Source organism: Clarias gariepinus, chromosome 12 (genome assembly GCF_024256425.1).
Source record: "Clarias gariepinus isolate MV-2021 ecotype Netherlands chromosome 12, CGAR_prim_01v2, whole genome shotgun sequence".
NCBI lineage: Eukaryota > Metazoa > Chordata > Actinopteri > Siluriformes > Clariidae > Clarias > Clarias gariepinus.
This window is the reverse complement of record NC_071111.1, coordinates 21,108,529-21,132,178: the sequence shown is the minus strand read 5'-3', so window position 1 is coordinate 21,132,178 and position 23,650 is coordinate 21,108,529. Positions and strand designations below refer to the sequence as shown.

Below are 23,650 nucleotides of genomic sequence, written 5' to 3'. Positions count from 1 at the left end.
AACAGCTACAGCATGATTCCAGTTGCACAACACATGAAGTCAGAAATGCCCTGTTTATTAGGAAACTTTTTGCACTACAATCTTTACAAACTCTACACATATGACTGAAGTACACTTCTCAAGGCCACCCCAAGTGAAAGCTGCAAGCTGAGCTTGCAGAACGCTGAGATATCAGAAAGCTATAAAGCACCTTATAATCCTGTGTGTGTGTGTTTTTTTTTTTTTCACTGGAGCATTTATAGACAGTTGTTAAAAATGTAAACTCAGACAGACACTGGGGAATACTGACTGAGATTCGCTTGAGAAGTTTTGCTTATTCGTCCTCCTGTTAAAAAGAATCTACACACACTGGCTTAAATCTGACATGGATGGTAATGTCGACTGCAGGTTATAGGTGGAGCTTATCATCAGGTTGAGTAGTCTGGAAAACAACATTGAATAAAAAATGAAATGTATTTTTTAAATCTTCTCATAATTCATAGCTAAATTCTGACCACAGGTACAGTACGTGCACTATGAGGACAAAAGTATTTGGTCAAACCTGTTAATTACTGAATTTAGGTGTTTCAATCAGGGCCCTTATCCCCAGTGAAGGGCAATCTTAATGTTTCCACATACTAAGACATCTTGAACAATGCGATGCTTCCAACTATAGGCCCTTTTCTATTCCAATATGCCAACATGACTGCGCCCCAGTGCACAAAGCAAGGACTATGAAGACATAACTTGATGAGTTCGATGTAGAAGAATTTGACTGGCCAACCACAGATCCCTGACCTCAACCCCATCGAGCATCCTTGGAATAAACTGGAACGGAGATTTGCGAGCCAGGTTTTCTCGGCCAACATCAGTGCCTGACTTCATAAATGCTCTACAGAATGAATAGGCACGAATACCCATAGAAACACTTCAACATCTTATGGACAGCCTTCCAAGAAGAGTGGAAGCTGTTATACAGTAGCTGCAAAAGGGGACCAACTCCATATTGAAGTTTATGTATTTGGCCTCAATGTCATTGCAGGTTTGGCCAAATACTTTTGTCCATATACAGGTGCATTTCAATAAATTAGAATATCATCAAAAAGTTGCTTTATTTCAGTAACTCAATTCAAATATGAATATATTATACTAATTCATTACACATTTTTTTTTGTTTGTTTTTGTTATTTTTTTGTTTTTTGTTTTGGCTCCCTTTGCATGAATTACTGTGGCATGGCATGAAAGCGATCAGTCTGTGGCACTGCTAAGGTGTTGTGGAAGCCCAGGTTGCTCTGATAGCTGCCTTCATCTCTTCTGCATCTGCATCTGTTGGGTCTGGTGTCTCACATCATTCTCTTTACAATACCCCATAGATTCTCTATAGGATTTAGGTCGGACAAGTCAGATCGAGCTGGAGTCAGTGCTTCAAGAGCCACCACTTACAGATGTATCCAGGACATGGGCTACAACGGTTGCATTCCTCATGTCAAACCAATCCTGAATCATAGACAATGTCAGAGGTATCTCACCTGGGCAAAGGACAAAAAGTTCTGGACTGTTGCTAAGCGGGCCAAAGTGTCACCTGCTGGTGTTGGTCCACTGCGTTTTATCAGATCTAAGGTCATTGCTTCATGCTTCGCTCTGCTCACCAGCTTTATGGAGATGCTGATGAGGAAGATGTGAGACACCAGACCCAACAGCACAAAAGAGCTGAAGGCTGCTATCAGAGCAACCTGGGATTCCACAACACATCAGCAGTGTTTTTTTTTATTTACCTTAAGTAATAAAACGTATGCCATAATCATTAAAATTAAAAGATATAAACACTTGAACTATATCACAATGTGTGTAATAAATCTATATAATGAGTTTCACTTTTTGACATGAATTACTGAAATAAATAAATTTTTCGATGATATTGTAAAGTTATTGATATGCACCCGTAGTGAAGGTCCTTAACTTGAAACTAACACTGAAACTATTTTCTGTTTTCAGTCAATAAAAACATTTTTTTTTTTTTTTTGCATTAGTCATTTTTTTTTATTAAGTTTGACAAAAAAATCCCCACTAATTCCTAGAATAACATACTTTTGGTTCAGCATCGTTCCAGTTGATTCAGCTTGTGTATATGCCTCATGATTAAAACCGTACTTAATGACAAGAAATACATCAGGCAGATAATTTCCTAAACACTTAAAAATCTGTAAAATCAAAAAATTTTAAGAACACATTGTTTGAATGTGTTTGTGGGTTAGATATTTTTGGCTGTTGGACTATTCTCAACCCACCAATAACATGTAAATGCTTAAATACTCCAGTCACACTCCATTTGCCTAATAGACTAATCTCATCACCATGCATTACCCACTGCTGTGTGGAGAATTCACCACCCAAATAATACCTTTTAAAATATATACAAGGGGCGCTCAAGTCGAACTGGGGCTTTTTGATTACGCGGAATAACAGAACACAGCTATAAAAAAGGGGTATCTCATTAATGTCTCTATATAATCTTCTCCTACACTAATGCACTTATCCCAGTGTTTCAATAGTGCTTGGATACCATCAAGGAAGAAAGTTTCCTGAGCCGTAATCAGACTGCCTTCTTCATGTCTGAAACTCTTGTCTCCCAGGAATTCCTTTAATGGCCCAAGCATGTGGAAACGGTTTGGAGCAAGGTCAGGACTGTACGTAGTTGAGTTCCTCTATCGGGAAAATGGTGTTTCATGAATGATTGTGTTTACAGTTCTCAAAGTCAGATGTGTCTCTTCCGTGAAAAGTTATACTGTAGCATGTGTGAATTTTTATGGATTTGGAGTTCCTTGTCTCTTAATGTTCACGGGAACGACTGCAGTGAGCTCTGAGCCGACTCAGCCAAGATCGGCATTCACGGACGTACAGTCTTCTTTAAAGAAATGTTTAAACGTTAAAATGTTAAATGATTGTTTTAATGTGCCTAAGAGTCTCATCAATGTACTGACTTCTTGAAATCTTTTTTAAATGTCAATCGGCTTTATGACTTCATTCATGAACCATTTCATCACAAGTCCCGGTTTAACCTGATTGACCCTTGTATATGGTCATGTGGTGGTATCTTTATATTGATAAATAGGGTTGAAGAAGAAGGAATGACAAAAGTATGTATTGCAACTAATCAGAAATTATACACTTTCAATTGTGCACCTAGATAGTACAGTTAGCTAATGAATTAGTATCATGTAACGTAAATACTGCCTAGTTTTAAATTAGGTTCGAGCTTGTATTTAAATTTTGACTTGAGCTCATCGTAAACATATAAATAATGTTAGCATGTGATTTCCAAGTAAACAATAATCAGTAATTTTGGTCGACATTAAATTTATATCATAATCCTATAAACACTCTAATACTTTAACTTGTAAAGGTCTGATTTCCAGATATTCTCTTCAGTGTTTCCTCTCTAAGAAACCATTGTATATGAACATATTGACACAGTGATTACTTTCCATATAGCATTTACACTAGATATCTAAGGCAAGGCCTTGTGCAAAAAAAGAATAATAATAATAATAATAATAAAAATACTAACATAGAATATATCCATGACACACAATCATTCGATACACCAATGAGGATTGATGCCCGGCTTTCCTCTGTCCTTCTGACTATGGCTTAACAGAAACTAAACAAACATCCAGTTATGTCCTTTCTTTGACCCATTTCAGTTGAAATCACTGTTTGTCAGTCTGGCTGATCTTGTGCTTATCTACATTCGCATCAGTATCGATTTGCAGTCCACGAAATGCTGAAATCCGACCTGAGCATCCCAGGGCTCAGGCTGTAACTCTGAAAATTGGATCATCGAAGGGAGGAAAATTGTTTTCATGCATGAAACAAATATGAATTGAATATGTGAGGAATATTCAGGAAAGGAAAAAAAAGGAATGTCACTCGAGATATATACCACCAGGCGATATTTAACAGTGATTCTGTTTGCAGCAACACTTACACATTCCATGTTCACTTCCACAACTGCCTGGACGTTTCTTTAGCAGGAAAAAAACAAAGATTATCAGGGTCCAAAAATGATATTTTATTGTTCTTTTATTTTCTGCCATGGCTAATGGTCTATAAATGTTTGATAGAGGCTCCATGCTAACAGATAATGAACAAAGTGGATTATTAGTCATTGGGTGATTTCCTCAGCCACTGGAAGAACTGCTCCTTGTACAGATTGTGCCATTTCACATTAGCCTTAACAATCTCTAACGCTCGAGTGAACGCAGACACTGCTCCTCCACTGCTCATCTGGATGAAATCCTTCAGCTGAAACAAAGTAGAAAAACAAAGCAGGAAAAGTAGTTTAAAAAGCCGCCAGCGTTTAACATAATTTGACCTTACATAATGACTGGGGAGACACTACAAATATGTGAACACCTCACCAATCACATCTATATGTGCTTTTTTAACGTTCCATTACAGATTTAATCTTCCTTTTATGTTATAATATCCTCTATTCTTTTCACTAGGTTTTTGGAGTGTGGTTATGGGGATTTGGAATTGTTCACCTGTGAAAGCATTGGTGAAGTAAGATACTGATGTTGGGGGAGAAGGTCTAGGGTGCAGTCTGGGTTCCAGTTCATTCCAAAGGTTAGGGTTGGATGAACTGGTTCACATCATTTGGCCATGTAGTGTTTATTCACTCTATCTGTGCATAACCTACACTATTTATACTTCCATCCATCCATCCATCCATCCATCCATCCATCCATCCGTCAACCCCTGTAGTCCAACTACAAACCGTGGAGGCCAATGGTGACCACTGTATTTATTCCTATTCACATGCACACGCACACAGTATGGTCAATTTGGAAATGCCAATTAGCTTAATCTGCATGATTTTGGATTGTGGGAGGAAACTGGAGAACTCGGAGGCAATCCACCAAGCAGGGGGAGAACATGCAAACTCCATGCACAGAGACCTTATGCAGGAATCAAACCCAGGACCTGGAGGTGCAAGGCAACAGTGCTAATCACTAAACCACCGTGCAGCCATTTATACTTATTACAGTGTCTACATAGAATAAATAGTAAGACATGTACCAGTAGGCAGTAAAGCATGTGCCGGTTACATATGCTAACAGATTTTTCCTTTTTTAATGAATCTCCATTAACCACTTTAACCTGGTCACCATTGTAATGGATCTAGAAGAACCACCAAAAGCCTGGAAGCAAAGCAATGGAATTCACTACAGAGTTAACCGGAAACTGAAGAGACCCACATGAACATCCAAAGAACATCTCACATTCCACAAAAACCTCACCCAAGCAGGTTATACTGTACAGATTCAATTTATTTTCTTTTTTTTTATTTGTCCCTGAGCTTATTGATGTAGTAGAGCTGCAGATGCAAGCTTAGAGATCTAAACTGCCAAGCTTTAATCTTCCACCAGTCGTTTCACCAAACGTCCATTGGGCACGGAAAGTTTGCTTAGTATCATCATACTCAGATATACTTGTATTATAAATGTGCAATGTTGGAATAAAGAAATGCATGAGAAACTGGTTAAAGGTAACACGTTATACACAGTCGTATAATATCTCAAACATTAATATTTAACAAATTTTAAATTCAAATCTTTCGAACAAGACCGCAGTAGCTCGAACACGGATCCTCAGATCCTTAAACCAACCACCAAAATAGTTTCATTTCAAGGTAGTTTGAGCACATAACTTTAGTTTTATCCAAACTACCATCTAGAAGATTTTTTATAATTTAACTTGCGGTTCAGCATATCGGTTGAGGTTTGCTATTATGGGAAGCCATTAGGGTCAAACTTGGTCATGTGATTAATATGCAGTAAAGAAAAATAGTAATGCATTAAAATTTCTAGATTCATCAGAGGTATTAACATGCTAATATTGAGAGCCCTGATATACTGTATACAGTATAATGTTTTTTCTTACGGTAAAATTATTTGATGTTATATGTTTTTTCAATATCAAATCATTAATAAAAAGAATATTTAATACCAGAATTCTGGTTATTTTGGTGGCAGGTTTTACTAAAAAACAACTTTTTATTTATTTTATTTATAAGTTATTATTGACTAAAATTTTAACAGGTGACAAAAAAAAAAAAAAAATGGCATAGATAAACAATTAACCCAACATTGTTTTAGTTAAACGATTTTAAAGATGGTGAATGATGGTAGATGGTGCTGTCTGTTTCCTGAATTAACTACTAACAAAACAGTTGAAACAATTTGGTTTCAAATATGTTGTTTTTTTTCCCCACAAAAGAAGTTTGACCACAATTTTACACCAACATTAGTCTGAAAAAACATTATGTACTTGAGCTCATTAATCATTAATTTACTAGCTGATGAAGGCATGGCCTCTGGGTCTGTCAGTCATAGTGGTGGAGGTGTGATCTTGGTCTCATAACTCACCTCACTGAGTTCGCTTTCTGTGTTGAGAAACTCTGTGACACCGCTGATTAATTTAGAGTTCATAAATAAAGCCTCACCATACCTGCAGAGGAGAAATGTCATACTCGATAAAGCACTGCTTTTTACATGCCTCACAAACAGCAGAGATAATAAATATTTTACTCTGGGTTCCACACACACAATGGGGAAAAAAATCTAAAGCAATGTACATTAACTTTAATCAGAAACTGCATATGATGGGGTTCACTGCAAAATGTGAGCAAAATGTGCGATTTTATGGCAAATGATTAACAAAGTTGTCTACAAGATACCTGATTTTTATATGTTTTGACAAAAAAAAACAAAAATGAAAAACTAGGGTTAGGGTTAGGGCATTTCGTAGCAAAAACAAACACATCCAAATAAGCCAATCACATCACTTCTTTCTGTCACATGATCAGCAAAGAGAAACTACAGACAAGGCAAATCAACAGCTGTTAAAAAATGAAGTGAATGTGTTTAATGTAATCTTGGAAAATGTTGAAGTCACAAAAAAGGTTTACAGTCTTATTTTATTTTACTCCAGCAGTCAGATGTTTATGTTAAGGTTCTGCCCCACTACCGGCGTGAAACTGAAACTTATAAAGGATAAGCCTGATTATACATTGTTTTAATGTTTATCATGCTCTTTAACAATCTTTTATTTGTTTCATGTGTTTTGTGACAAATCTTAGCACCATTTTCCTTATGTCAAGATGCATGCGACTAAAGACTCGCAACAAAAATTAGCTTTATTTTTTTAAATTAAACTCAATCCATATATTATTAATGCTAAATCACATATTTACATTGTTATAAACACAACTAGGAAGTAGGAAGTTTTAAAACCATTTTACATCCTATTTCAAAATTTGTGCTTTTAATAACTTTGTAAATCACAGAAAAGAAAACATATATAATGATACATTTTATAAATCACTTTTTACAACTTTTTGCATCATTTAATAATGCAAATAATGCATTTTTTGGATTTGCAGTGCAACCCACTATATATATATATATATATATATATATATATATATATATATATATATATATATTTATTATTTTTACAGAATAAATGTGAGCTGAATACTCCCTGAGAAGCATACCTGGAGTTTAATATGTCCCACTTTTCTCTGAAATACTTCCATGCCAAATGGCGTCCATGTGGGTTGCGGCCAACATGGATAATGATGTCAATTACATCTTGATCTGGCACCAGATCTGAGCTTAGAGACAAGTTAAGCAGTCTGGAAAAGAAGAAACAACAAAAAAATGTGTTTCATGCCAAATTCTCTGGGGAGTCCCATACAAAAACAAAATAAAATAAAATAAAATATTGAATTGGCTTTGAATATATGATGGCTATATTGTTGTACAAAATAAATGTATATAATTCCTATATAGTTTAGAAAGGCAAAATATCACCACCATCCCTCCATTCATAATTTATAATAGAAAATTTATTACAGTAGGTACTAAATACTCTCTGTGAGTTTTTAGTCACAAAAAATACAAACTGTAAAAAACATAGTAATACACACATTTACTAAAAAGCTCTCCACAGTGAAAAAACGCCATGTTGTACCGCGTGTTCCTGATTATAAAGGTGCAAATTTGGAAATTTCTATCTAAAAGTATAAAAATGTTTTGGTGTTAATAAAAACAGATTTAGCCAACACTGTGTGAATTACCAGAGTAAGTCTCAAACAGCCAAAAAGTAATTATTTTGTTCAATTATAATATAAAAAGGAAAGTTTAAATAAAAGCTATTGTTTTTAAGGAGACAGATTTACTAGCAGGGGTGTTATTTTCTTGTGCACTCACACTTTCATTTTAAGGTATGTCAGGTCCAAAGTTATCATATGATATTGAATTTGTAATAAACTTCCCTGTCATGCAGCCCATAAATATGGCTCTACAGTATTTGCTATAAATATGGCTGTCATATGCTCTAAGCTTCTTGCCACATTCACGCTAAGCTTGTTGCCAAGTCATGCAGTTCTCCACTCACTTATTGGAGGTGGTCACAGGCAAAAGGTTCCCATTTCTAGGCAGCGTCCAGCCAGGAAATATAGTCATAGGACATAAAGAATACTAGCACAAGGGTTGAGATTTATGGGAACATGTAAAAGAGGAAGGTGCCTTACTCCATTCATAAATGCTGTTCCAATTTATAAAAATCCCCCATTAAGACACCAATCATAATGATGTGATGCGCTGCAATTGCTATAATATTCACTTTATTCACGTCATACATAAAAAAATAACAGCTTTTGACTGTCTAGTCGTCCCAGCGGGAAGATTTGGACTTTGTAGTGCACCAGATATAAAATGGTAGTGTGTACAAGCTATTGATTTTCATATTGCTTACTGGGACACTAAATCAAAGTCCGATACCTGGACATACAGATACAGGTAATTTGACATATATAGTTCTAAATGGGTCCCATACTTCCCTAGTGTGTTTAAATAAATTTTCAAAAACCTGTTTTCCTATTGCAATTACATTTCTTTCTTTCTTTCACTGTGCTCTTCTCTTAATCATTGATGTTCTTCTGCTTACTGCTTTTCATTTGATCTCAGGATTCACTGTTCGTGTGCACATTCCTCCTTTATTAAACATATCAGACTGAACGTTTTATCATCAGAAATTAAAATTTGGTTTTACGGGAAGGAGAATGTCTTTATTCAGTGCTAACAACAAGCAGGAACGTTGACAATTATCACTCCTTCTGTTCACACATTCACTTTACAGTCTATCATGACACTTGTGAAGTAGATTACTGTCAGAGGGATGAGCTGTGCGAAAAAGCAATACAACCTGGCCAGATGGTTTGCTGGATTTCTCCAGTATTACACACTGCAACATTCACTTTCAAACATGTCCCTACTTTCTTTGACAGCTAGTGAAAGATTAGGCCTTATTTCTTAGGATCTCATATACACTACATAGCGCACTGGATGTAGGAAGTACTGCACGTAAGATGCTGGACTAGTAAACGCCCCCAGGTCATGAGGAAATAAAAAGACTTATACTGGGGTGAATAATCACTTTCTCTACTCTTGCTTTTAATAAACATGACATTTTATGACAGTGAAGATGCTGGTTTATTCTTTAAAAAAAAAAAAAAAACACAATTGTAATGTAATGGGTTGAATTAATGCAATAATGTAATGTATCTTTAATTAATTATTCGATAGTACTAGACATATACATACAGTTAATCATGGAATAAGAACTATAAGCACCAGTTCCCTGAAACAAACTACTTAATCATCATCATCATCATCATCATCATCATCATCGTCGTCTATATTGCTTTATCCTGCGGGATTGGGGCCTATCCCAGGAGACTTAGGGCACACCACAGGGTGCACACACATGCACACACTCACATTTACACATTACAGGCAATTACAGCCTAATCTGCATGTCTTTAGACTGTGGGCGAAAACTGGAGTACCCTTAGGAAACCCGCTAAGCACAGGGAGACTATGTACACAGATCCGAGGTGAGAATCGAACCCGGACAATGGAGGTGCAAGGCGAAAGTGTTAACCACCAATTTATAAGCCATCATTTTTTATGGCACCAAGTATGTTTATTTAAAAGGTTTAAATGAGTGTGGAATTATTCTTAGTTCATGATTCCACTGTATCAAACAATACCTTAAACTGAGCAAAAAAATTAAATCATGGAAATCAGCTGTCATGTTTCCTTTATATCAGACGGTTCTCACTATGCACTACATTATTTCTAGGACTGATAATACTATTACATTGCCACATGCTAGTGCTGTGTGAAATACTGCCATGATACTCTTTCTAATTTGCACTTTAATGTAGCTAGAAGAGTTCCTCATTTTTCTTCCAATGTCTAATAATAGCATAATGAAAAAACCAACAACAAAAAAAAAAAAGCTGCTTTGTCACCTCATCATCTCTCATTTCATTTTATTAACATGTAGCCTTATGCTAATTAGAAATCATCTTTAGGGCACTAGCACATTATGACTAAGATTTTTTTTTTTTTTACATTGGCATGCAATATGTTTTATTAACTGTAAACACATTTGTCTACATTAATTTGAAGATGCAGATATCATAAACACTATGCTTTAATTGCCCAAGTTACATTAAAAATATAGTGGTTTATAAAGAATGTCCTTAAATGGCATGTGTGTGTGTGTGTGTGTGTCTGAGAAAGAGAGAGAGAGGTATATTTCCTTTTGCAAAATATATTTATAAGGAATGTTTTGACAGTAAGATACAACAAATCAACCCTCATTTTAAAAGTGTACCAATACAAAACACTATCTATCTATCTATCTATCTATCTATCTATCTATCTATCTATCTATCTATCTATCTATCTATCGATTTATATCGATTTTTATCATTATAAGTATGGTTGACTCTTCACTTATTACCTCCACCATAAGTAATCACTTTAGGTATCAGTGGATCAGACACAACACAGTCATTTTTGCGGTTTTTTAAACGAAATGACAGTGGAATGCAAAAACAAAGAAATAATAAAAAAAACTATGGTGACTATAGCTTTATCAACCTGAAAGTGACTGAAGACAAACCTCCATAACATACAGTAGGTATTTAATGAAGTGGATGAAACAAAAATCTAGACAGGACATATAGTACTGTGCAAAAGTCTTGAGCCGCTCCTCACTTCATATTTAAAGAGAGGTAGAGTCGTGGGAATTACATAAAGTTTTGAGAATTACATAAATATTGGAAAAGTTGCTGCTTAAGTTTTTATAATAGCAATATGCATATACTTCAGAATGTTATGAAGATTGATCAGATAAATTGCATAGTCCTTCTTTGCCATGAAAATTACCTTAATCCCTAAAAAACCTTTCCACTGCAGTTCATTGCTGTCATTAAAGGACCTGCTGATATCATTTCAGTAATCGTCTTGTTAACTCAGGTGAGAATGTTGACGAGCACAAGGCTGGAGATCATTATGTCAGGCTGATTGGGTTAGAATGGCAGACTTGACATGTTTAAAGGAGGGTGATGCTTGAAATCATTGTTCTTCCATTGTTAACCATGGTGACCTGCAAAGAAGTGCGTGCAGCCACCATTGCGTTGCATAAAAATGGCTTCACAGGCAAGGATATTGTGGCTACTAAGATTGCATCTAAATCAACAATTTATAGGATCATCAAGAACTTTAAGAAAAGAGATTCAATTCTTGTTAAGAAGGCTTCAGGGCCTCCAAGAAAGTCCAGCAAGCGCCAGGATCGTCTCCTAAAGAGGATTCAGCTGCGGGATCGGAGTGCCACCAGTGCAGAGCTTGCTCAGGAATGGCAGCAGGCAGGTGTGAGCGCATCTGCACGCACAGTGAGGCGAAGACTTTTGGAAGATGGCCTGGTATCAAGAAAGGCAGCAAAGAAGCCACTTCTCTCCAAAAAAAACATCAGGGACAGATTGATCTTCTGCAGAAAGTATGGTGAATGGACTGCTGAGGACTGGGGCAAAGTCATATTCTCCGATGAAGTCTCTTTCCGATTGTTTGGGGCATCTAGAAAAAGGCTTGTCCTGAGAAGAAAAGGTGAGCACTACCATCAGTCCTGTGTCATGCCAACAGTAAAGCATCCACAGACCATTCATGTGTTGGGTTGCTTCTCATCCAAGGGAGTGGGCTCACACAATTTTGCCCAAAAACACAGCCATGAATAAAGAATGGTACCAAAACACCCTCCAACAGCAACTTCTTCCAACAATCCAATAACAGTTTGGTAAAGAACAATGCATTTTACAGCTTGATGGAGCACCGTGCCATAGGGCAAAAGTGATAAATAAGTGGCTCAGGGACCAAAACGTTGAAATTTTGAGAACATTGAAAACTTGTGGTCAATCCTCAAGAGGCGGGTGGACAAACAAAAACCCACTAATTCTGACAAACTCCAAGAAGTGATTATGAAAGAATGGGTTGCTATCAGTCAGGATTTGGCCCAGAAGTGGATTGAGAGCATGCCCTGTCGAATTGCAGAGGTCCTGAAAAAGGAGGGGCAACACTGCAAATACTGACTCTTTGCATAAATGTCATGTAATTGTCGATGAAAGCCTTTGAAACGTATGAAGTCCTTGTAATTATATTTCAGTCCATCACAGAAACAACTGAAACAAAGATCTAAAAGCAGTTTAGCAGCAAACTTTGTGAAAACTAATATTTGTGTCATTCTCAAAACTTTTGGCCACGACTGTAGATAAAATGAAAGAAATGGGAACATGGGAATGTTTTTTTTTTCTGTTGTAGCTTAATGATACATTTTTAAAAAATTGGTTGTTTATGTAACAACCGCAGCAGCAACCTCGTTTCCCCTCTCTTCTGTTCCAACCACTCAGCATTCAGCATCAGCAGTATAATAATCACTGAACGGCCTGATCATTTGTCATCATCTATACCTGTTTTTCATTAGTTAATCCCTTAAATTAGATCGTTATTATGCTTAAATGATTCATAGACCACTGTGTGGCTTAACAAAACAAACAAACAAAAAATAAGAAATCTTACCTTTGAAATCTTAATAGAAATGAGAGGCAAAAACTCCTTCATGCAGGAAGCCTGGAAAACTAATCCTCAAGACTGCATGAAAAGTATAAGAAACTTTGGCCCTTTGAAAGCAAAATCTGATCTGAAGAAATCAGGGGTGGCTCGAGACTTTTGCGCCATAGTGCAGATCAACTACGCAATTACAGGTTGTAGAAAAATATCAGTAATACAGTAGCTGGTACTACTGGTAACATTTAAAACACAAATATTTCTGTACATAAGACTGATTTTAATATTGTCTGTTGTTAAAAAAAACACTATATAAATAAAATTGAATTGTGTCAAACTGAATTGTGGGCTCATGAGAAGTTTAAGGGTCATTTCACCTGGGGAAAAACCTGCACATATTTTCATCATCATCCCCACAAAAACTCTAGAGAGCCTGACTCAGTTCTTGGTCGAGTTTTCTCACCTGCTTGTTGAATCTTAAATGACAGCAGATATGAAACTCACGGTGATACCCCTAAGCTCCATTTATTTCACAGGCCCTAGCCATGATAAAATATTTCTTAGTGGAGGTCTAGGAACATAGCGATGAAGGATCTCTTCTAGCCAATGACATCCGTCCTTGAGTCCCTAAGGTCCAGCCTAATAGTGACAAGCACTTGGATGCCTACACTGCAGGTTTGCTGAGCAGGTGACCATTTCTTAAAGATAAATAAGCAATGAAATGTAGATACCAAGTGGCATTTCCCCTGGGAGATCATAACCCTTGGTAATACCACAAAGCTGTTGACCTTTACAATGAAGCCACCAGTTGAAGCAGAATTAGTACAATGCAGAAGCAGAACATTAGGTAGGTACACACATTCTCCGCACCAAGTAAGGTGAGGATGGAGGACCCCAGAGCTGTCTGCATCTTCTTTTTTTCCTTACTACTACTAGTGTAACTGATGTTTCTCTACTTTGATGTATAGCATGTGTTTTAGTTATTCTTTTGATCCAGCTACTGTATCACAGGCTTTTCCAGGCGGTGAGTCAAGCACATTTTGGGCCAAACCATATGGCATCAATTCAATTTAAAGCCATTTTATTCGTACAGCAGCATCAACAGCAATCTTTATGGTGTCCATATGGACCAGCAGTAGACAGTGAGTCACAAGTGAATAATCTCCACCGTAGTAGAAGTGTGTCAGGATCTGGCACAGAAATCTTGTAAAGGAACAATTGTGCTTGTAGGTTGAAAAAGAAAGAATTGGTTATTAGGTTTCCGCTTACTCCAGGTGAAATAGAGGGTTGAATTAGTCCTGGCCTACTGGATGTTCTTTATATTGGTAGTCTTTTTGATGGACAGAATGTAGATTTTAGATGCCAAATGAATATTAAATCTAACCCTAGTGGGGGGGAGTGGGGAATACTGACAGAACTGAAAACTGAGTTAAAAACTCACCGTTTGATGGATATTGTTTGTGATAAATTGTGATTTTTTTGATGTAACGAGTGAGAGCGTAAGTTAATTGCAAATTCTATGCTGTGCAACATAACTACACAATGGTGGGGAAAGAGTTGGAACGCCTACAGGCACACGAATAACAGGTTCGGGTACAAAACTTCAATCAGATGAAGTGTCTCTGAGCAGAGTTATGACAGGAGGTACGCCTTAGATTGGTCTCCCAGTGGACAAGAAGATTGTCTCTATGTGGATTTGAGTCTCAGGAAGGAGAACGCTGACTATGCGTATACACCGAATAGCAGTCTGCAGCCTTCTGGGAGAAGGTGGAGCAGGTGCTCATACTGAATCCATTGTACTCGTTCTGACTGCATACAGTATTCTATTAAAGGATTTCAGTGCACATGCTCGGCATGATGGGAATATATGGAGCGTTACATTTGAGATGGACTGGCTTTCTGGATCAGAATCCAAATAATAATAATTTTTTAAATAATAATAATAATAATAATAATATTATTATTTTGCACATTGTTCTTTGCACAAAAAAGATTAATTTCTATTATAATAAAATGATTTTAGTTTTTAAGTAGTGCTGTCAATCGATTAAAATTTTTAATCTAGTTAATCTCAGTCATAGTCTGCGATTAATCACGATTAATCACAATGTAGAAATACTTAGATTTACTTGTATTATAAATGTGCAGTTTTGGAATAAAGAAATGCACTACAAACTGGTAAGAGGAAAGTATGGGGTGCGACAACCCATCAAAAGCAGGGCTCGAACCCGAATCCTTAGATCTGAGGATCAACAACCTAGAGCCTTAGCCACATCTTACATTGTATTCTTGTAAAAAAAGGTTTTCCTTGGAGGTTGTTTAAGCACACAGCTTTGATTTTATCCAAACGCCCATCTAGGAGCTTTTTTAGTGAAACTTGCAGTTCTGCACACATAGTGATGTTTCCTTAGTCATCTTATTATCCACGTTAACCAAGTGATGGTACTGTGATTATGGGAAGCCAATGCGGTCAAACTTAATTAGATGATTAATTTACATAAAAAATAGTAATGCAATTGCAATTACTCATGCAATAATGTGTTGATATTGACAGCCCTGATTATTTTTTATTTTTTACAGATACCAATGAGGCATTGGTACTGTATTTTGTCTGATGTATTTTGCATCTTTATATCTTTGTAAAACCTGTTATATCAGATCTCACCTGTTGAGTAGGTAAGTGTTGTCACTGCAGGTTAGGGCCTCCAGCAAAACTTTCTTCTCTGAGATGGCCATGGAGGAGTGGAACTTCATCCAGATAAACTCCCATACATCTTCGTCCATTAGAGAGACACCCGTGCAGTAGACGATGTCCCGTACATTCGGAGGAATCCTGCAGGGTTTTATTAGGAGATTAGCAAACAGAAAGCCAGGGACATAATTAAAGTTTATGCATAGCATGTGATGAGTGTGTATTTAACCACCTTGGGCAGAAACATAAGAATTTTTAATGAAAGAGAAAGCTATTTTAAGGCTTAGTGGAATCATGATGATTTAGCAGCTGAATAAAAACTTGATGCCAGATGAACATAAACACAGGTATTAGCAAAGGATTTTATAAGATTGTACTTAAATTTATGAATTTGTGAATGTCAATTAGCCAGTCCGCTAGACTTATTACTTGTGGATGCACTTAAAGTTTTGATACAGACTTCAGGACTGATCCAAGCTTACAAAAAAGTTGCAGCAGGGCTGATTAGCCTTAGGTTTAGGCTCTTTTGCAAATAATTTTAAACTTCAAGGAGGAATTATTAAAGCATCATTATACATTAGTGCAGATTTTAGTCAGATTTTAAAATTTGCCATCCATCTTCATCAACAAATCACGTTCTGCTTCTTCATCTTGACTCGGCTTAACTTCGGGTGGATTACAAACTGCTCCCTTTTTATGTTGTTTATATGCCATCTAAAATGAGTCATGTTGTAAACTTTTTTTATTTTTTACTTTTTTTTTGTGAGGAAGAGATTTTTACACAGTATAAAAACTATTTGTAATACATGCATTAAAAATGCACACTGGAAATGATATCTATAATAAATTCAGATGCTACAGTATGTTGGTGCTTGCACATAATGGAGAGTTGGAGTTTGTTACAGAAGCCCACACTGTAAGGGCCTGAGGCAATCGAGCCTTTAATAAAAAGTTGTCCACACCTTCATGGTGCTGGGCTGTCAACGTGGAATGGTCGGAAGCTTTAATAAGGGTGTCCAGAACATACTTGACAGGAACCCATGAGTGCTCCTTCTGGCAATAACCCGCTCTTTACATGCACCCAGTGTGTAGGGTACAGAGCCTCCCAGCTCAGTCCTGCCTCACAGTACAGCTACATTATAATGTATCTTGTTCTGGTAATAACCAGAGCAACTACTGACAAATTCAGCTATTATTTATAATGCAAAAGGACTGAGACTTGCAGTTGACTTGAAGATAAATTAGGAAAAGTATTATAGTGGTGCACATAGTGGTTTTAGTTCGGCGCATGTATTAAAGTTACACGATGCTGAATAGTAATAAGTCTACTGCAAGCCCACTGTAAGATATGTAACAAAGAATTATTTCTTGCATCTTTTTAGCTTTCTTCTTAAATAAAGAACAATATATGTTAATTAAATGTGACTACTGATTAATACAGTACAAATGATTTATCAGTTTATCAACATCTGTATGATACACAATGACAAAAATAATAAAATAATAAAAATTTAAAAAGTACAAAAAACAACCTTTTTGCAGTAAAATGTAATTTATATAAATCAAAGTGAGCTTTTCTCTGTACATTTTTTAGAACTTGCTTTTTCAATAATCTTTCTTCCCGACATTGGAGGATCTGAAACCAGGTTCAAACAGATTTCTGCCTGTTTGTCTGTCTGTCCAGGCAATTTTGTCACAGCATCACGCGAATCTGGCTGAACAGGATTTTTATCTCTTTTTTTTTTTCACTGTTTCATTTGTTCATTTTATACAATGAGGCTTTTTTATTGTACATTTAATGTTTTGTTTTATTTGGATTTTTTTATCGTCATTTTAATTGTGTTTCTGCAGGATTGCAGAATTTTACAGCACTTTGGTCAACTAAGTTGTTTTACAGTAAATGTGCTTTAAAAATAACTTCTGTATTTGCCTGAAGTTAAATCATTTTTATAAATGGAATAAAAAATTGCGACAGTAATTGTACTATAAATACACAGAGCATGTGGAGGACACAAAAACGACCATATTGCCCCTACAAAGTACCAGAAACTCAAATGCACGACAGAGCATGGCTTACTCCAAAACAAGGCAAATACACTATGAAAACCAAAACTTTAAAGATGAATGGGCAGATCAATGTATGTTTATTCTTCCTGCAGGAAGTTTAAAACCAGTTTGTCTCATATGTTCTGAAAATGGCACTAATAAAAGCAGTGATGTGAAACGCCACTATAATAAAATACCCGAACTGAGAACCCAGTGTTATGCACTAAAATCTGAATGTTGAGTAAAAATCATGTTATGAACAGTCATGTGACGGATTTAATAATCTACTTTAAACGGGGAATGTATTGGGCCGCCGACGGAAAAATTACAACTTGGCGTAAACAAGGCGTAAGATACTCGATTGTACAATTTTTTTTTTCTTGCATTAATAAGTTATGCAGAGAGTTCTGCAGTACAGAACGACAGGGAGTCATGTACGTGGGTTTCAACCCAAAATAATAATATCCCTGATTACATTAAAGACGATCAGATTATTTTAAGCTCTTAGCTCTTTTTACTAACGTTTTACTAGTCAACAAGGGATACTAACACCAATAAATAATAAAGCAACTGAGATTTTTTTTGTGAATTCAGCTTAAAGAAGGGAACATATTCTGTTGAGATTTGTCTGTATTGTTAAAAAAAATAAAACCATGAATTACTAAGTATAATCTATGCATTTCTAATGTTAAAACTACAACTTTTCATCCCGAAACTGATTCTGCTGCAGAAAGAAAGTGACCATGGATGCCACCTGTGGAATTTCCATCAGAAACAGATTTATGCTTATAGAGAAATTGGGTGGATGCACATGGATAAATAACTGGGATATTTCTGGAGGATTGAACGGATCAGGTCATATACAGTACATTATTTCTGCTCCCATACCAGTGAATAAACCATTTCTGGTTTCATATTATGCAGGAAAAGCTATGAGGAACTTTGGCCTCAGTATAGCTTCAATGAGAAATCATATAATTATTGGGTCTATTCAAAAGTTAAGTTTAAATCTTCCAATCCCATTATATTACTTTAATGACATTTCTGATTAAGCTCAAAGAGTGAATTTTTTATTGATTAAAATTATGAATAAGGTATTATGAAGTGAGCACCAAGCTTAGGAGACGGGCACTCAGCCAGCGCATCCTTTAAACTGGGGGAGGTCGCATTGTATTAACAGTTATAATGGCATTATTCATATATACCAGCTCTTTATGATTCTGTACATATTAGTATATACTTCTTATATACATATTGTATATTGTGTCTACATGGAGTTTTGGGGATAAATTATTATTTGGTGCGTTATATCAAATAAAATAATGTGAATTAAAATAAATAAATAAAATAAATAATTAAGTAACATGCTGCATTATGTGTTATTTTATAATCAGCTGAATAATAGAGTTGACAATCGTATTATCTAATGAAACCGAATTTGCAATGATTAATGTGACAATTACAATTAGGACAATTCATGCAGTGATTTATTGGAAAATACTGGACTACTTGTTCTTTTATTTTTTATTTTTCAAATCTATCTTGCTTTTTATACATCTGAAAGTGTTTTAAGTTTTTTTGGATTGTTTTTCTGTGTGTATGCCTTGGTCTTTCAAAAGGGTTGTCTAGATGCCATTAAAAATCCTTGTTTCTGACACTTCTACCAAAAAAGAACTTGGGCAGTTGAACATGGTCCTTGTCCTGTACTCTATCTGTCGTATCTGTATTCAAGTGCAAATTGCTTCAGATAAAAGCATCATCCGAACACAGGGGATAAGAATGATGTAATAACAACTGAATGATGCCATCCGCTGTCTTTAAAATATTTTATTTATTTATTTTTTTTTTTTAAAGAGAGATCTCCGTGGCTTTCTTTAGAATTATGCAGTGCCAGTAGATTTTCGTTATCCTTATTCCCGGGGAGGACTGTAATCACCATCAGGACAGATCGAGAGGACGGAGCTGTACGTGCTTTATTACACGTTAAAACTCAGCTCTTGTATAGTGCACAAGATGAAGTACAGTCCTTGCTAAAGCCTTGAGCGACCCCTGATTTCTTCATATTTTGCTTTCAAAGAGCTGGACTAGCTTGTATTTTTAATGTAGTCTTGAGGAATAGCTCTCCAGGTTTCCTGAAGGACTTTTTGGCTCTCATTTTTGGCAAGAATTTGTTTCTCATTTTCAGTCCAGTCCCAGTACCTGGCCAGTTTCAATGAAATGTTTTTATTTGTTAAGCCACATCGTTTAATTTAATTTAACATAAAATGATTGGTGGTTTAAGGTTTTTGCACAGGAGTACTACATAATAATAATAATAATAATAATAATAATAATAATAATAATGGAAAGAAGAACTTAAAGGGTCAGGATAAAGAAAATAATATTTTGTTAGAATCACACACACACACACACACACACACACACACACACACACACACACACACACACACAAACAAACACACAATGCAGCAGCTGCTCCTACATCCCATAAGCTCCATTTTCCTGTATTAGATGGTACATGTGGCATCTTGTATTTGCCTGTGGATCACTGCCATGTACACAAGGCTGTTCGGAGACAAAAGCTATTAGATGAACAAATAAGTGTTGCTATGGTTTCTTCACATACAGGGGGTACACAGTGAAGGTTGGAGAGATTGCTGAGTGCAATATATTGATCAGATGTTAAACCATCAACCATTCCATTGAGGCAGACTCTCTAAACCACTAGGCAGCACGTTTTGACACTTGTGCACTTTGTTGCCTTTATGAGCCACCTTTACACACACTTTCGCAAATAAAAGAAAACAAAAACTTATATATATATATATATATATATATATATATATATATATATATATATATATATATATATATTCTGCATTACTAATCATTTAAATGGAAGGTCTTTAGAAGGATAGTAAAATGTGTGTGTGTGTGTGTGTGTGTGTGTGTGTGTGTGTGTGTGTGTGTGTGTGTGTGTTTACCTGTTCTTGTTGCTGGAGATCCACTCGGACACAAGCGACACAGCCTGCCGGTGGCAGTGTTTATTCCCAAAACTGCAGGCCAGCATAATCACCGCCCTTTGTAGCTCTCTGGTGGGGTAAATAAAGGAACATGGAAGGGATCGGAACCATGTAGCCAGTGTAAGGGTTAGAGAGGGAAGGGAGCCATATAATGAGGGATTATGATGAAGAAAATGAGTGAGAGCATAGGAGAGATTTAAGCACAGAGGGAATTAGGCAGCGAGAGCAAGATAAGGAATAAGGATATGGAAATGAGGACACAAACCCAAAACATGGCAGTAAAAGTTTCAAAGAGAGATGGAAAGGATTTGGAGGAATAAAAAAAGAGGAGAAATGAGCAGAGAGGAGGTAGAAATGGGATGAAGATTAGCCAGAAAGTGAAGAAGGGGGAAAGGGAATAACAGAAGAGGGAGTAAAGAAGTATAAGGGAATGATGGGTTAAGATTGTGTGGATATAAAGAACAGAAGATGTAAATATACAGTACAATAATAAGTTCCGTATTCCAAACCTAGAGAATCCCCCATGACTTAAAAATGTTTAAAGGGGGTAAAAAAAAAGGGGGGTTACAGGTGAGGTTACAACCTTTACAAACACCGAGATGTTGGTGTACCATACATTTTCTGTGGTACATCTATTATTGTATCTGCTTTATTTCGATTAAAAATACATTTATTTCTTCCCTTTTGAAATACGAGGGTGAGTCAAAAATTATCCGCACTCTGGCTGTAGAATTTAGAACTTTTAAAAAAGACAAATACATAATTTTTTAACATAATCTCTTTGCTTTTACATACACTTCGTGCAAATGCCGTATTTCCTCAATTAGAATATTTAAATCAGATCTATTAATTTCAAAACTTTATTTAGAAAATAGTTGACTTTTGAGATAAAAAAAAAAATAATAATGCACCGCTCTCATCACTTTTTCATCAGAAGTGAATCTTCATCCCCTTAAAGGAAGGATTAAAACCTCAAAATGAAGTTTTTCCATCGTTATGCGACATCACAACGCCCTTGGATAGCGGTCCTATGCGATTAATTTAAAGTTTAGGCTTTAACTCTTCACTAAGCCTCTCACTGTAATAAGCTGTATTGATTGTTTAACCTTTTACATAATAATCTTCCAATACTGGCCCTTGAGAATCTCAGAAAACTGATTTTTGAACTTTTTTTTTTTGGTTGGTGATTGAGGATGTTTCCGTTCCATCCTCTGTCGTTTACTCTCAGGCTCCGTGTCTCGTCACCAGTAATGATTCTCTTAAAAATATTACCTTCCTTACGTTATCAGATTCTGTTTGCAGATATTTAAACACTTCTGTTTTTCTCTCATCCATGACTTGTTTCAGTACCACGTACCCCCTCAGACCACAAAAAATGTATCACTTCACGCTGATCTTCTTTTATGCAAATTACAAGTGGGGTGTCCATTTTTGCTCGCACTGCAGTTACATATGAACTGATGTAATACGTTCACACCTGCGCAGCAGTCACTGTGGAGACGGTAGCCTTGAACAGAAAGCGGTAAGCCAGTGTAGCCAACAAAAGTTTTAATATAACCAAAGTGTGAATAATTTTTGACTCACCCTTATAATAACTTTAATGATGTATTTGTTTCAATTATGTGTGATTTTTAAAGGATCAAAAGTTTACATACTACATTATGATCGCCTTCCACAAACTTCCCATAAAACTTCACTTGAGTTTTCCTCCCCACAGAACTTTTGTCAATCTCCCCGACCCAGTTACCACCAAGATTTAACTTTCAGCTGATGTTTTTAAGATTTGCTTCTCTATTTCTACATAATCCTCCTTCCTCATGATACCATCTCCAGTACTTTCTAAAGTTCTTTTGTGAGCACACACACACACACACAAACACACACACACACACACACACACACACAAAACCCCAAAACACGATGCTTCCACACCCACACCTTACCGCTGGGATGCGGTTCTTTGGATTAAAAGCCTCACCCATTTTCCTCTCTCCATGGTGCTGATACCAGATAATTCAATCTGTAATACATCTGACTAGACAATATTTTTCCAATAGGCTGATCAACTGCAAAATTCAGTCTAGCTTTCTACATACTATTTTACATGCCACAAATATAACTGTGTAGTCGTCTTGGGGGTATAGATGAACCTTTCAGACCTGGGAGTTACCTAAATTGTATGTACAGTACACATGCTCATAATACCTTCAGCTCAAAGACTGTTGCTAAGAAAGAACCAGATTTGAGGAGGTAAAGGACCATATTTATTTTTCTGAGGTCTTGGTTCATTTTCTTGCATTCTAAATATATGGTTTTTAAATAAGTGTAAGTATCTATCCAGTGACGGAAACTTCAAAGCACTTTTCATAAGTCGCTCTGGATAAGAGCGTCTGCAAAATGCCTCAATGTAAATGTAAATAAAGCCACAGTTGAACTCACAGTTAACCTAATTATTACAATCATCATTAACAACAGTTAGTTCCGACCAAGGAATCTGATTGGACGAGAGGCATGCTACTGTATGTGTGTTGATAATAGTTGGTAACAGCACTTGGATGTTTAACTATATGTCTCACTCTGCATCATAGGTGTTCGAACAATCGCTAATTACACTATTGTTGGTCTCAGCATGGGTGAAAGTAAGTCAGTATGGCCTGTAGTACTGAGGAGAGAACAGCTGCCTGTTAAAACCCACATTTAAAACGAGTCATGGAAGCACTTCCAGGAAGAAAACTCATTAGACAACATTATGTCATTGTAAACATCATTGTGCCATGGTGTTAGTCTTTCAGAATGATCTCTGAACTGTTTGTGTTACTTTATTTATGCGAAGCAAATTGTAGTTAGCAGCTTCTAATAGCTTCTAGGGGCAACCTCCGGTCCTGAAAAATTATGGCAATATGGAACTACCAAAATGTGCAGGTCCT

At 36.2% G+C, this 23,650-nt stretch overlaps 1 protein-coding gene across 2 annotated transcripts in view; it reads right to left on the bottom strand.

Moving 5' to 3' along the window:
* Positions 1-1,995: 1,995 nt before the first annotated feature.
* The window catches only part of LOC128534463 (thyrotropin-releasing hormone-degrading ectoenzyme-like), a 204,486-nt gene continuing 182,831 nt past the window's right edge, over positions 1,996-23,650 (bottom strand). For both annotated transcript variants that reach the window (XM_053508894.1, XM_053508893.1), the window contains exons 16-20: positions 20,685-20,792; positions 15,628-15,795; positions 7,541-7,681; positions 6,411-6,492; positions 1,996-4,284 (exon numbers count right to left, since the gene is read on the bottom strand). In XM_053508894.1, coding sequence (XP_053364869.1) covers positions 4,141-4,284; positions 6,411-6,492; positions 7,541-7,681; positions 15,628-15,795; positions 20,685-20,792 — 643 coding nt within the window. In that variant the 3' untranslated portion in view covers positions 1,996-4,140. The remainder of the gene's footprint in view (positions 4,285-6,410; positions 6,493-7,540; positions 7,682-15,627; positions 15,796-20,684; positions 20,793-23,650) is intronic.